General features: G+C 39.9%; 1 protein-coding gene across 1 annotated transcript; it reads right to left on the reverse strand.

Moving 5' to 3' along the window:
- Nucleotides 1–3,052: 3,052 nt before the first annotated feature.
- LOC136454421 (uncharacterized) lies at nucleotides 3,053–14,461 on the reverse strand. Its single transcript, XM_066454852.1, has 3 exons — nucleotides 14,320–14,461; nucleotides 13,731–14,245; nucleotides 3,053–3,766 (listed from the first exon to the last, which is right to left on the reverse strand). The coding sequence occupies exons 1-3, from the start codon at nucleotides 14,459–14,461 to the stop codon at nucleotides 3,053–3,055; spliced, it is 1,371 nt and encodes a 456-aa protein (XP_066310949.1).
- Nucleotides 14,462–15,532: the final 1,071 nt, after the last annotated feature.

The following is a 15,532-nucleotide window of genomic DNA, read 5'->3' on the forward strand; positions in this document are numbered from 1 at the left end:
TGAAGTCGACTAGATATAGGTTGTTGTATCTAAAGCCCTTAAATATAACTTGATCATTATCTTTCTTTGACACAACCACTTCTTTCTCGGTGAACAAACACTGAAAGCCAAGATCACACAATTGACCAATGAATAGCAAGTTGAAGCTCAATGAAGCAACATATAGCACATTTGATATTGAGTGATCATTTGATATCGCAACTTTGCTTAACCCTTGTACTTTGCCCTTTGAATTGTCACCAAATGTAATCATTTCTTGACCATCTACTTCTTTATCTAGTGAGGTGAACATACGAGGATCACCGGTCATATGTTGAGTGCAACCACTATCAATAACCCAATGACTTCCACCGGTCTTGTAGTTCACCTACAGACACAAGAGATCAAGCTTGTTGTTTAGGGACCCAAACTTGATGAGGGCCCTTGACTTTCTCAACTAGTGACTTAGCAACCTAAATTTACTTAGGTCTATTCTTGTTGGGTGGACCTAAGAACATAACTTTCATCTTTCCACTAGAATCTTTTCTAAACATGTAGTGAGCATTGAAGGTAAAGGGTCTAGCATGCTTGGACAAGGGTTGTGGTGGTGGAGTTTCACACTCATGAGCAAAGTGGCCTTCTTGTTCACACTCAAAGCATCTCTTTGGCTTAGGCTTTGACTTGTATTGTTGTTGATGTTGAGCTTGAGCTTTCTTCTCTTGATTTGCCAAGAACCCAATACCACTTCTATCCATCTTCATCACGGTGTTCATAAGTAGATCGCTTTGGAGATATTGGCCTCTTGTGAACTTGCTCAAACTAGTCTTGAGATATTCTTTCTCCAACTTGAGTTTCTTGTTTTCTTCTCTAAGTTCATCATGATTCTTCTCCATCCTGAGTCTCTTGTTCTCTTCTCTAAGCATCTCATTCTCAATAGCCATATCATGATCATTGTCAAGATTCTCTATCACAATTGTGTTTGTGGTCGATAGTTTTTCAATATCCTTCTTGAGCTTTTCATTTTCATTCTTCAGCTTGACATAATCATCATAGTTGTCGAACTCAACCACCTTCTTGCCTTTGCTACTAGAACCTTGCTCAATGCTCTCAACAATCAAGTCATCATATGATGTAGCTATATCAATCTTAACAACATTGTTAGTAGCATCATATGGCTCATTTGACAATAACTCATGAGAAAGAATAAGCTTGTCATGGTTAATCTTGAGATTGGTGTACTCTTCTTTTAGCAAGTTGTAACTAGTGGTGAGCTTATTGTGTATCTCCTCAAGTTTATCATGTTTTTCTCTAAGCTCTCTTTTAGAGGTTTTGAGCCCCTTAAGTTTGGATGACATAATTTTATTTTCTTCTATAAGCTCATCACTAGCTTTTTTGGCTATGTCATACTTTGCTAATAGTGTGTCATTCACAAGTTCTAGCTTCTTAGTATTTGCTCTTGTCTTTCTAATGATTTTAGTGTAATGGTTTAGCAATTTGACAAGATCATCATAAGAAGGTGACTCAAATTATTCATCACTGTCACTACCATTCTCATCATCACTCGCATTGTCATCACCACTACTATCATCATCATTTTATACCTTTCATTCACCCTTCGCCATGAGGCATAGATGTGCAACAACTCAAATGCCTTAGATATACTTATCATTCTCTTCTTAGGATGTATATTGCCAACTTGCTTTCCGGCTTGACATGCACTACAAAGCTTATCCTTTTCAAATGTGACATCTTTCAAGCCTCTAACTAGATCATGCTTAATCAACTAGTTCAATAGTTTCATTCTAACATGACCAAGCCTTCTATGCCATAACCAACCCATGCTAGACTTAGTGAGCAAACATGTTGACAATTGAGTTTCACTAGCATTGAAATCAACCAAGTATAGATTCTCATATCTAAGACCTTTGAATCTCAAGTTAGAGCCATCTACACTTATGATCTCTATATTATCAACTCCAAATATGCACTTGAAACCAAGATCACAAAGTTGAACTACCGACAATAGGTTGAAGTTCAAGCTCTCTACTAGTAGCACATTGGAAATACTCAAGTCATTAGATATTGCAATCTTACCAAGCCCTTTGACCTTGCCTTTGCCATTATCACCAAATGGTATGCTATCAATCCTATTGTCATCATTTGAGTTGATTGAATTGAACATTCTTGAATCACCGATCATGTGTTGTGTGCACCCACTATCAAGCCCCGAATGCCTTCCTCTGGCTTTATAATTGACCTACAAAAGAAGATCAATTATTTTTAGGTACCCAAACTTGTTTGGGTCCTTGAAGGTTAGTCACTAAGGTCTTTGGTACCCAAATGGCTTTCTTTTTTGAGCCCACAATAGGTGTACCAATGAACTTAGCCTTCACACCATTCACACCTTTGGTAAGCATGTAACAAGAATCAAAACAAATTGAGAATACATTAACATTGATCTTGTTCTTGTTCTTTATGCAAGATTGCTCTAAATGCCCTACTTGCTTGCATCTATTTCAAAACTGACCATTGCTCTTCACAAAGCTAGGTTTGGGAGTAGCAAAGGCTGTCTTGCCTTTCTTGGGGGTATAGCCCAACCCCTCTTTGTTAAGAGAGAACCTTTGGCTACCCAAGCACTTTAGCAAGCGAGCCTCACCACCATAGGCCTTGCCTAGGGCATGAGTGAGCTCATCCACCTCTCTCTTGAGAGTCTCATTTTTAACCATTAGTAAGGCATCAAAAGTGAAACCATCACTAGTAGTAGAGGTAGGAGTGGTAGCAGTGGTGGATGATGAGCTACAATAAGGGTTAGTGGGAGCAACAACAATAGGTTCATAAAATGAATCTTCAATAATGTCACATGTTATGCCCACATCACATGATATTATAACCATTTCCTTTTCTTGTTCAAGAAGCAAGGAGTGAGCCTTTTCAAGCTTGGTGTGAGCTTTGTCAATCTTCTCATGGGCTTCCACTAGCCTGTCATGAGTAGCATTGAGCTCATCAAATGATTGCTCAAGAGCACTAAGCTTCTTTTGCAATTCTTGCTTTTCTTGTTAATTATTGAGTTGGCTTATTCTAGCATGTTCATTAGTTGTTCATTTGAGAATTCATAATCATCACTATTATTTTCACTTTCACTATCATCATTTTCACTCTCATCATATTTTACCTTAGAGCCCTTGGCCATGAAGCATGATGGAGTGTCAACTAGTGAAGGCCTGTTGTTAATAGCAATGCTTGCTAGAGCCTTCTTCTTGGATGCCTTGTCATCATCACTTGACTCATCATCGGTGGAGGCATCACTATCCCATGTGACAACATAGGATCCACCCTTATTTTTCTTAAAGATCATCTTCTTCTCTTTCTTCTCCTTCTTCTCTTTTTTGTTCTTCTTCTTCTCATTATCCTCATTGTCACTATTGTAGGGACAATCCACTACAATATGATTAGGGTTCTTGCACTTGTAGCACAACCTCACATACTCCTTGTTCTTTAAGTGGTCTCTTCTCTTTCTTGCACCATAGCCTTTCTTCTTCTTCATCTTTCCAAACTTGTGCACAAAGAGAGCTAGTGCTTCATCATTACTATCATCGTGAGAGCATTCTTCATCACTTGATTCTTCCTTCTTAGCCTTGCCCTTGCTCTTGGTCTTGGAGGATGAAGTGTCGGCCTTGAATGCCATGCTCTTCTTCTTCTTGTCTACCTCCTTTACAATTTCTTCACCATCACTATTGTATTGGTCCTCGGTCATCACATCACCAAGCACCTCATTTGGAGTAACATCCTTTAATCCACCCATAAAGATGATAGTTCTCAATGTCTTGAATCTCTTTGGTAAACACATCAAGAACTTGTGAGAGAAGTCCTCATCCTTCACCTTCTCACCCAAACTCTTAAGATCATTGATGATGACTTGTAGTCTATAGAACATCTCTAGAATGGACTCATCATCCTTCATCTTGAAGTTTGATAGCTTGTCTTTGAGCATGTAGAGCTTGGCACTTTTTATCATTGAAGTGCCCTCATATGTTTCTTCTAGTCTCACCCAAACTTCACTTGCCTTCTCAAGATCTTTGATTTGCTCAAACACCTTTGAATCAATGCTATTGTTATTGTGTTGAGTGTCATAGTGTTGCATTGCTTATTGATCTTATCATTGTCGGTGAGATTGGTAGGGTCAATGATCACAAACTCATTCTCTACCACATCCCACATATTGTCATTGATTGAACCAAGGTACATCTTCATCTTTCTCTTCCAATAATAAAAAGACGTGCCATCAAAGAATGGTGGTTTACCCCTAACATGGTTGAGCACAATTTGAGCCATAAATTGTACCAAAGGTTGTTAAGCCTTGAAACAAACAATGACCATGGCTCCGATACCACTTGAAAGATCCTAATATGGCTAGAGGGGGTGAATAGCCTATTTAAAAATCTATAAGATCACTAGAGCAATTTGATTAGTATGACAAATAGCGAAATGTAAACTTGCTCTACCTCTACAAGGGTTGCAAGCCACTTATCCAACAATTCTAGTTACTATAATCACTGGGTACACAAATGGCTAAGTCACTACTCACTAAGAGCTCTCACACTTGCTACACTAAAGAGCTCCACTAGATGATCTTAAGCTACAAAGCAAGCTCTCAATTCTAGCTATACTAAAGAGCTTGCTACACCTAGTTTGTAGGAATGTAAACGTGTGAGTAGGGTGATTATACCGCCGCATAGAGGAGTAAACCAATCACAATATGAATACCAATTCAATCACTGGGAGAATACCAAAGGGCAAGAGACAACCAATTTTTCTGCCAAGGTTCACGTGCTTACCGGTACGCTAGTCCCCATTGTGTCGACCAACAATTGGTGGTTCCATGGCTAAGAGGTGTTGTACGAACCTCGTCCACACAATTGGACACCGCAAGAACCTACCCACAAGTGAGGTAACTCAACAACACGAGCAATTTACTAGAGTTGCCTTTGGCGCTCCGCCGGGGAAGGCACAAGACCCCTCACAAGCAACCAATCGAGGATGGAGACAATCACCAACTCTGCTCAACGATCCTCCAATCACTGGGCCATCTAGGTGTCGGTAAATAACAAGAGTAACAAGCTCACAACCAGCCCAAATCACCCAACTAGTGCCATAAGATGATACAACTCAATGCAATGCACTAGATGCTCTCCAATCTCACTCAAGATGTTAAAATCAAGTGAACAAGTGAGTGAAGTGTGTTGCTTAGCTTTCAAAGGGTGTGCACAAGTGTATGAGGTGCCAAGAGAGTGGCCAAGGCCAGCCACTAGCTCTATTTATAAGCCCACAAGCAAATAGAGTCATTACCCCTTTGAAGTTGTTTCTACGAGGACACCGAACAGGGTAGTGCGGTCACCAGATAGGGTGACGGTGCCCTCAATGGTCGAATTCCAATGGTTGACCAATGGCTAGTGACCACCTAGCCGAGCTCCCAAAACACCCCTCTCTGGATAATTAGGGCAGTGCACCGCCACCCCATGGCGATAATCAGGGTAGTGCCCCCTTGGCCCCAACTCTAGTTTTGCCAGCCTCGGGTGAAAAGAGGCGGTGACACCAGACAAGGGCGACGGTGCCCATGGTGGTGCACCGCCTGAGCAAAGGCGGTGTACGCCGACACGTTCGGTGACCACCCCAACTTAGCAACTCTCGGCCTTGGTCAGATGGGCACCACCATAGGCAGGGCGGTGCACCGAACAGGGGGTGATGGTGCCACCTAGGCACCTCCACTAGCTCTCCAAGTTACAAACTTTTGCACAATTCGATCCACGTCAACTTGAGGTACTCCCCACAAGCGATGCTAACTCTCAAAATATTTTCTCAAAAATATGTTAGAGCCACGTTAGCAATTCTCAAAATATTTTTGATAAATATTTTCACTTGCTCTCTGAAGTTTACTAGGCCTAAATGCAATGCATGAAGTCCAACACCTAGTGGCACTAGATGACCAAATTGTCTAGTTAAGAACCCCTCTTAATAGTACGGCCATCTACCCTAAATGTGATCACTCTCAAAAGTGTCTTGATCACTAAAACAAAACCTCTATTTATACCTTTGCCATGATCTCCATAGGGTTTTATTTTTCTCTTTCTTTTTTTCCAAGTTGAGCACTTGATCATCATCACATGTGGCCATCTTATCATTTCATGTGATCAACATCACCATTTGAGTAACACCTTGCTTCACAACTTGGATTGCACCAACCTAGCTCATATCACAACTCATTACAAAGGTTAGTGAATAGGTTTCATCAATTATCCAAAATGAAACTAGGGCTTTCACCCTCTCCGATCAGTCCCCCTCATCATTCGCGTGCCTAGGTCACATCTGGATCACGTATGCCTTTATGAGATCCGACCTCACATTCGATCAGGGGCATTCAGGGTGATCGTGAAGAAATCATATTGCTTGCTATATCTTGTATATGCTGGTGCTGCATGCGCACATATTCCACTCCATGTATATGCTCGCTATTTGCTTGATAGATTGTCTCTGTGTGACCTTTAAGCATGGAACACTTCGATCACCAACCTTAGTTTGAAGATCAGATCTTTAACCCCATATAAACAAGGTGATGCGAAGACGCAGGATGCTAAAAGGTCCTAATGGCTAGAGGGGGGTGAATAGCCTATTAAAAATTTCTACAACAACACTTAGCAAACCGGTTAGACAATTATGAGGCGAAGCAAGTGTTGCACTAGCCTACTAAAATTGCAAGCCACCTACCACAATTCTAGTTTATATAGTTTCTATCCACACAATAGTTGTGTCACTACACTAAGTTAGTGTGCTCTCAAAGGCTAACTAAAGAGCCACACTAACCAAACTAACAAGCTCTCACAACTAGCTACACTAAAAAGCTTGACAACTAGTTTGTGGTAATGTAAAGAGAGTGAGCAAGATGGTTATACCACTGAGTCGAAGAGTGAACCAATCAATCACAAGAAAGAATACCAATGAAGACCAATCACCTCAGAATCAAATGACACAATGATTTTTACCGAGGTTCACTTACTTGCCGGTAAGCTAGTCCTCGTTGTGGCGATTCACTCACTTGGAGGTTCATGAGCTGATTGGCATCACCCACCAAACCCTCAATAGGGTGCCGCACAACCAACATAAGATGAGGATCACATAAGCCACGAGCAATTTACTAGAGTACCTTTAGGCTCTCCGCCAGGGAAAGGTCAAGAACCCCTCACAATCATCACGATCGGAGCTAGAGACAATCACCAACCTCCGCTTGATGATCCTCGCTGCTCCAAGTCATCTAGGTGGCGGCAACCACCAAGAGTAACAAGTGAATCCCGTAGCGAAACATGAACACCAAGTGCCTCTAGATGCAAACACTTAAGCAATGCACTTAGATTCACTCTCAATCTCACAAAGATGATGAATCTATGATAGAGATGAGTGGGAGGGCTTTGGCTAAGCTCACAAGGTTGCTATGTCAATGCAAATGGCTAAGGGAGTGAGCTAGAGCCAGCCAAACGGTATTTATAGACACCCCCAAACAATAGAGTCATTGGCTCAATTATTGAGCTGACTGCGCGTCGACCAAATGCGTAGGTCATGTGCATCAGACGTGTCTGGTATGGTGATCAGACGCATCTGGTTGCTACCTGACCACCACGTGTCCAATTTCAAAACAAAGTAGCCGTTGTTGCCATATTTAAGCTGAGTCACAGCGTCCGGTCAAGTCTAAAGAGCTCTCAGGGCCGACCGGACGTGTCTGGTCACTTTGGACCACACGTAGGAGACTCAACGTCTAGTCGGGTCTAGAGAGCTCTTAGAGCCACTCTAGGTAGACCGGATGCGTCTAGTCACTCCAGACCAGACACAGGAGACTCAACGTCCGGTCGAGTCCAGAGAGCTCCTAGAGTCGCTATGGGCCGACCGGACGTGTCCAGTCACACTGGACCGAATGCTCCTAGAGTCTGATCAATTATAGCGCTGAAACCTGAGACTCACTGATTCACACTGGATGCTTTCTGAGCCAGAGTTCGGTTGTTAATACTAGACGCGTTCGGTCACCATACCGGACGTGTTCGGTCACTCTGTGACCAGCGCGACTAACTCCTTTTCAACTCTATCTTCTTCACCCTTGCTCAAATGTGCCAACCACCAAGTGTATCACCTTGTGCACATGCGTTAGCACCTTGTGCACATGTGTTAGCATATTTTCACAAATATTTTCAAGGGTGTTAGCACTCCACTAGATCATAAATGCATATGCAATGAATTAGAGCATCTAGTGGCACTTTGATAACCGTATTTCGATATGAGTTTCACCGCTCTTAATAGTATGGCTATGAAACCTAAATGTGATCACACTCGCTAAATGTCTTGATCACCAAAATGAAATGACTCCTACCACTTATACCTTTGCCTTTTGTCTTTCATTTTTCTCTTTCTTCTTTTCCAAGTCCAAGCACTTGATCATCACCGTGGCAACACCATCATCATGTCATGATCTTCATTTGCTTCACCACTTGGAGTAGTGCTACCTATCTCATAATCACTTTGATAAACTAGGTTAGCACTTAGGGTTTTATCAATTCACCAAAACCAAACTAGAGCTTTCAATCTCCCCCTTTTTAGTAATTGATGACAACCCTTACACAAAGATATGAATTGAAATTTAATTGAATCCATATTACTTGTCCAAGCATATTTACCATGTGTAAAAGGATATGGATAAGTTTCATGAACCCTGTATGGTAGCAATTGCTCCCCCTATATATGCGCTAAGAGTTTGGATTGCAGCTTGCACATATGCTTAGATAGGAAATATAGGAGACAATGTCTACCAAATGATGCTAAGGTATAAAAGATGGACCATTGAAGCGTGATACCAATCGGAGTGCACCAATATACCATCCTTAGCACCATTAGTAACTAGACATACACAAAAACTAGAATACCCCATAAGATCAACATTAAAAGTAAGGGTCTAGTTTTCATAATGTGAGCATGAGTCTAGTTACTTAACCTATGCATGCTAGTTTTTTATTTCATCATTTAAACCTACAACTTGCATACACCACACAAGCATGGATATTGAAATTTAAAAACTTATGTCATGCAAGCAAACATATGAAATGCATATTCAAATGCACCATACAAGTTCATGAGCTTGCTCTCCCTATTTGAGTGCTTAAAATTTTAATTGATTCCTTTCCTTTGCCAATATCTCTCCCCCTATGTCAAATTCTCACCCTTGTTGTCTTTTCACTATCTTAGTACATTATTTCTCCCCTTAACACTTATATATTTGTTTTCTCTCTCTTTGTCATCAATGACCACAAAGGTTTAAAATGTAGATAGGTTGAGATTATCAATGTCAATCAATGGGGTGAGGATCATTCTCCCAAATTTGGTTCAATCAAGAATACTTGCCAAAGACATTTAATTTAGTTTGATCCAAGGACAAGCTTCTTCACACCTCCAAATAAGGGTTATCTTATACCATGTTGAGTTAAACACTTAGAGCTCATTTTCTAGATCAAACACTAGGTTTACAAGCCCATAAACATGTCATATGCTACCACTAGACCAAATCAAGCATAGAAGCAATAGTGTACCATACAATCATCAAATTCATTTGATTTTTATGAATGAGCCTATTAAATGTGAAAGATGTCTAGATGCACTAAACATGTCCTTAGCAAGGATGTGAGCCATGCCAATCAACTTTTACCTTGGATTGCTCGAAGGAGAGGCATGTCATATAAGTGGGGGTGCATCAACACATATTTGAGAAATCCAATATGTTCAACTCATTTCTTAGCTTACAAAACCTTTTCTCATCCAATGGCTTGGTGAATATATCGGCAAGTTGATCTTCAGTGTCTACACTCTCAAAGCAAATGTCCCCCTTTTTGTTGGTGATCCCTTATGAAATGGTGGCGGACATCAATATGCTTTGTTCTTGCATGTTGAACCAGATTGTTGGTCAACTTGATTGCACTCTCATTGTCATATAGCAATGGCACTTTCTTGAACTTGATTCCAAAGTCACTCAAAGTGGCCTTTATCCAAAGTATTTGTGCACAACTACCGGCGGATATGTATTTGGCTTTGGTGGTTAATAATGCAACACTATTTTGCTTCTTTGATGACCATGAAATAAGTGATCTTTCCAATAATTGACATGTTCCTAAGGTGCTCTTTCTTTCAACCTTGCATCCCGCATAATCTGAGTCGGAGTAACCAACTAGCTCAAACTTTGCTCCTTTGGGATACCACAAACCAACATTTTGTATATGCTTTAAGTACCTTAATATTCTCTTTGTAGCTTTCAAAAGACTTTCTCTTAGTGAGGATTGAAATCTTACACACATGCATACACTAAACATGACATCTAGCCTTGATGCGGTCATATAGAGTAGGCTTCCAATCATAGACTAATATAATTTTTGATCCACCATGTTGCTACTTGCATCACTATCCAAGTTACCATTTATTCCCATTGGTGTGCTAATGGCTTTACTATCACCCATGCCAAACTTCTTGATCATGTCCTTGATATACTTGCCTTGACTCACAAAAGTACCATTCTTCAGTTGCTTGATTTGAAGACTAAGGAAATAACTTAACTCTCTAATCATGGACATTTCAAACTCATTAGCCTTCATCTTTCTAAATTCTTCACAAAAATCTTGATTGGTTGATCCAAATATGATGTCATCAATATAGATTTGCAGCACAAATAAATCTTTTCCAATCTTCTTGATGAAAAGAGTGGTGTCAACCTTGCCCATCATGAACCCTTTAGAGAGTAGGAAGTCCCTCAATCTCTCATACCATGCTCTAGGTGCTTGCTTTAAGTCATATAGTGCCTTCTTCAACTTGTACATATGGTCGGGCTTCTTGTCATCTTTAAAACCGGGAGGTTGCTCAACATATACTTCTTTATTGATGTAACCATTAAGAATTCACTCTTAACATCCATTAGATAGAGTTTGATGTTGTGGGCACAAGCATAGGCTAGCAAGATACTAATTGCTTTCAATCTAGCAATCAGGGCATATGTTTCTCCAAAGTCAAGATCTTCAACTTATGTATAGCCTTGTGCTACCATTCTTGCTTTGTTCCTTACTACAATCTCATTTTGATCTTGCTTGTTTCTAAAGACCCATTTGGTCTAATCACATTGTGTTCCTTTGGTCTCTCTACTAATTCCCATACTTGATTTCTTATGAAGTTATTCAATTCTTCAAGCATAACATTCACCCAATCAACATCCTTCAATGCTTCATCTATCTTCTTTCGTTCAATGGATGACACAAATTAGTGCTCACAAAATGAAGCCAATCTTGATCTAGTTTGTACACCTCTTGAAATATCACCAATGATAGTGTCTAATGGATGATCCCTTGCAATATTGGTTGGTTGGAGGATTGGAACTTGATTGCTTGTACTTGCTTGATCATTGGGTTGAGATGATGCATTAGACACTTGATTTTGTTTATTATCATGAGAGCCACTTGTACTAGTTTGATTTGTATCATCTTGCATATTTGAGTTAGAGAGCACTTGCACTTGATCATCTTCATCATCATTCACTTCCCTAGGCGTCAATTCACCAACATCCATATTCTTCATGGCATTTGAAAGTTGAATGCCTCTAACATCTTCTAAGTTCTTATTCTCTTCTTGCGAACCCTTGGTTTCATCAAATTCAACACCATGAATTTCCTCAAGAGTACCACTATCCAAATTCCAAACTCTATAAGCTTTGCTAGTAGTTGAGTATCTGAGTAGGAATCCTTCATCATATTTCTTGTCAAACTTACCTAATCTAGTACCTTTCTTTAAGATATAGCATTTGCAACTAAAGACCCCAAAATATGAAATATTGAGCTTTCTACCATTCAAGAGCTCATATGGTGTATTCTCTTTCAATGGGTGACAATAGAGATGGTTGCTACGATAGCAAGCCATGTTGATAGCTTTGGCCCAAAAGGATTGACTCACATTGTACTCACTAAGCATAGACATTGTCATATCAATGAGTGTTCTATTCTTCCTCTCAACAAGGTCATTTGATTGTGGAGTGTACTTGGCTAAGAATTTATGTCTAATTCCAAATTCATCACACAACTCATCAATTCTAGTGTTCTTGAACTCACTATTATTGTCACTTCTAACTCTCTTGATGGTCGTTTCAAACTCAATGTGAATGCCTTTGACAAATGATTTGAAGGTTGCAAATACATCACTTTTGTCCACTAGAAAGAATACCCAAGTGTATCTAGTATAATCATCCACTCTTATAAAGCCATATTTGTTTACATCGATGCTAGTGTATTGTGTTAGCCCAAACAAATTCATGTGCAATAACTCAAATGCTTTACTAGTACTCATTATGCTTTTTCTTAGGATGAGTGTTTTCAACTTGTTTACCGGCTTGACAAGATCTACAAAGCTTATCCCTCTAAAATACAACATCTTTCAAGCCTCTAACCAAGTCATGCTTAATCAATCTATTCAATTGTTTTATTCCAACATGACCAAGCCTTCTATGCCATAACCAACCCATACTAGACTTAGTGAACAAACATGTAGATAATTTAGCTTCACTAGCATTGAACTCAACCAAGTATAGATTCTCATATCTAAAGCCTTTGAAGATCAAGTTAGAGCCATCTACACTTATGATCTCTACATCATCTACCCCAAATATGCATTTGAATCCAAGATCACACAATTGAGCCATGGATAGCAAATTAAAGTTCAAGCTCTCTACTAGCAATACATTGGATATGCTCATGTCATTGGATATTGCAATCTTACCAAGCCCTTTGACTTTGCCTTTGCCATTGTCACCAAATGTGATACTATCATAACCATCATTGACATTGGTGTTGATTGAGTTGAATATTCTTGCATCATCGGTCATGTGTTGAGTGCACCCACTATCAAGAACCCAGTGCCTTCCTTTGGCTTTGTATTTGACCAACAAAAGAAGATCAATTCTTTTTAGATACTCAAACTTGCTTGGGTCCTTGAAGGTTAGTCACTAAACTCTTTGATACCCAAATGACTTTCTTCTTTGAGCTCATTCATGGTGCATGAATGAACTTAGCCTTAACACTATTTGTACCTTTAGCAAGCACATAGAAAGAATTAATCTTAATTGAGGATACATTAGTATTTTTGCTCCTGTTCTTGCATTCATGCTCTTTATGACCAACCTACTTATAACTAGTGCAAAATCGATCATTGTTCTTCACAAAACTAGTCTTGTGAGGAGCAAAGGTCACCTTACCTTTCTTGGGGATATAGCCCAATCCCTCTTTGTAGAGAGAAGCTCTTTGGCTACCCAAGCACATAAGCAAGCGATCCTCACCACCATAGGCCTTAGCCAAGGTGTGAGTGAGCTTATTGACCTCCTTCTTGAGGGTCTCATTCTCAACCATTAGTGAGGCATCACAAGTGAAAACATCACTACTAGATGAGGTGGAAGTAGAAGTGCTACAAGAAGGGTTAGTGGGAGCAACAATAATAGGCATAGATAATGATTCATCAACTATATCACAAGTTAAGCCTACATCACAAGTCTCAACATGCTTCTTCTCATTTTGTTCATTAAGCAAAGAAGAATGAGCTTTTTCAAGCTTCTTGTGAGCCTTGCCAAGCTTCTCATGGACCTCCTCTAGCCTCTCATTAGTTGCTTTGAGCTCATTAAGGGCTTGCTTAAGGGCTTTTACTTCCTTATTCAAGCTCTTGCATTCCCTTCTCTTAATGTCAAAGTGTTCTTTAGCATCTTCTAGTATGTCAAATAAATCATCTTTAGTGGGTTCATCATCATCACTATCACTATCATTTTCATTACCATGTTCCTCATCACTTCCATCATCATAAGTTTGTACTTTAGTGGCCTTAGCCATGAAGCATGATGGAGTGTCAAAGAGCAAAGGGTTCTCATTGATAGCAATGCTTGCAAGTGCCTTCTTCTTGGTGGTCTTATCATTGTCACTATCATCATCATCACTTGAGGAAGCATCACTATCCCAAGTGACCACATACGAACCACCCTTCTTCTTCTTATTGAAGGTCATTTTGTCCTTCTCTTTCTTTTCCTTCTTGTTTTTCTTATTGTCATCACTATTGTCGCTATTGTATGGGCATTGAGCAACACGATGATCCTTGCTACCACACTTGAAGCACCTCATTATTTCATCCTTGTTCTTTGATGATGACTTCTTCCTTCTTGCACATAGCCCTTTTTCACCATGAATTTACCAAATCTCTTCACAAAGAGAGCCATCTTCTCATCATCATCATCATCCTATGAACCATCATCTTCACTTAATGTATCTTGCTTTACCTTGCCCTTGGATGATGTGGCCTTGAATGCCACACTCTTCTTCTTCTTCTCATCTTTCTTCTCCTTCTTTTCTTTCTTCTCATCATCATCTCTATATGTGTCATCAGTCATTTTATCTCCCAACACTTGGTTTGGTGTCATGGTATCCAAACCACTCCTCACTAGAATAGTGACCAATATGCCAAATCTAGAAGGTAAACATCTCAAGAACTTGTGGGAGAAGTCCTTGTCCTTCACCTCTTCTCCAAGTGCTTTGAGATCATTGACAAGCATTTGAAGCCTACAGAACATCTCTGGCACACTCTCATCCTCCTTCATCTTGAAGCTTGCAAACTTTTCTTTGAGAATGTATGCCTTTGCACTCTTCATGGCTTGAGTGCCCTCAAATGATTCCTCCAACTTCTTCCATGCCTCATGACCTCTCTCAATGTTCTTGATTTGCTCAAATGTTCTCTTATTCAAAGCATCATGGATGACACTAAAAGCAATGTCATTATTTTGGAGTAGCATTTCTTCGGCGGTGGTGGGAGCCTCTTCATCATCAATCTCAATCTTAGTCTCTACCACCTTCTAAACTTTCCTATTGACTGACTTGATATAAGTTGTCATCTTAGCCTTTCAATAGGGATAGTTTGAGCTATCAAATTGGGGTGGTTTCTTGGCGTTGTTGATTTGATCCATTTTTACACCGAAGGTTGTTAAGCCTCAAATCATGGTGACCTCGGTTCTGATACCACTTGAAAGGTCCTAATGGTTAGAGGGGTGGTGAATAGCCTATTAAAATTTTCTACAACAACACTTAGCAAATCGGTTAGACAATTATAAGGCGAAGTAAGTGTTGCGCTAGCCTACTAAAATTGCAAGCCACCTACCACAATTCTAATTTATATGATTTCTATCCACACAATAGCTATGTCACTACACTAAGTTAGTGTGCTCTCAAAGGCTATCTAAAGAGCCACATTAACCAAACTAACAAGCTCTTACAACTAGCTACACTAAAGAGCTTGACAACTAGTTTGTGGTAATGTAAAGAGAGTGAGAAAGATGGTTATACCGCCGAGTCGAGGAGTGAACCAATCAATCACAAGAAAGAATACCAATGAAGACCAATCACCTCAGAATCAAATGATAACATAATGATTTTTTTACCGAGGTTCGCTTGCTTGCCGGCAAGCTAGT

Source organism: Miscanthus floridulus, chromosome 5 (assembly GCF_019320115.1).
Source record: "Miscanthus floridulus cultivar M001 chromosome 5, ASM1932011v1, whole genome shotgun sequence".
In the NCBI taxonomy this organism is placed as follows: domain Eukaryota; kingdom Viridiplantae; phylum Streptophyta; class Magnoliopsida; order Poales; family Poaceae; genus Miscanthus; species Miscanthus floridulus.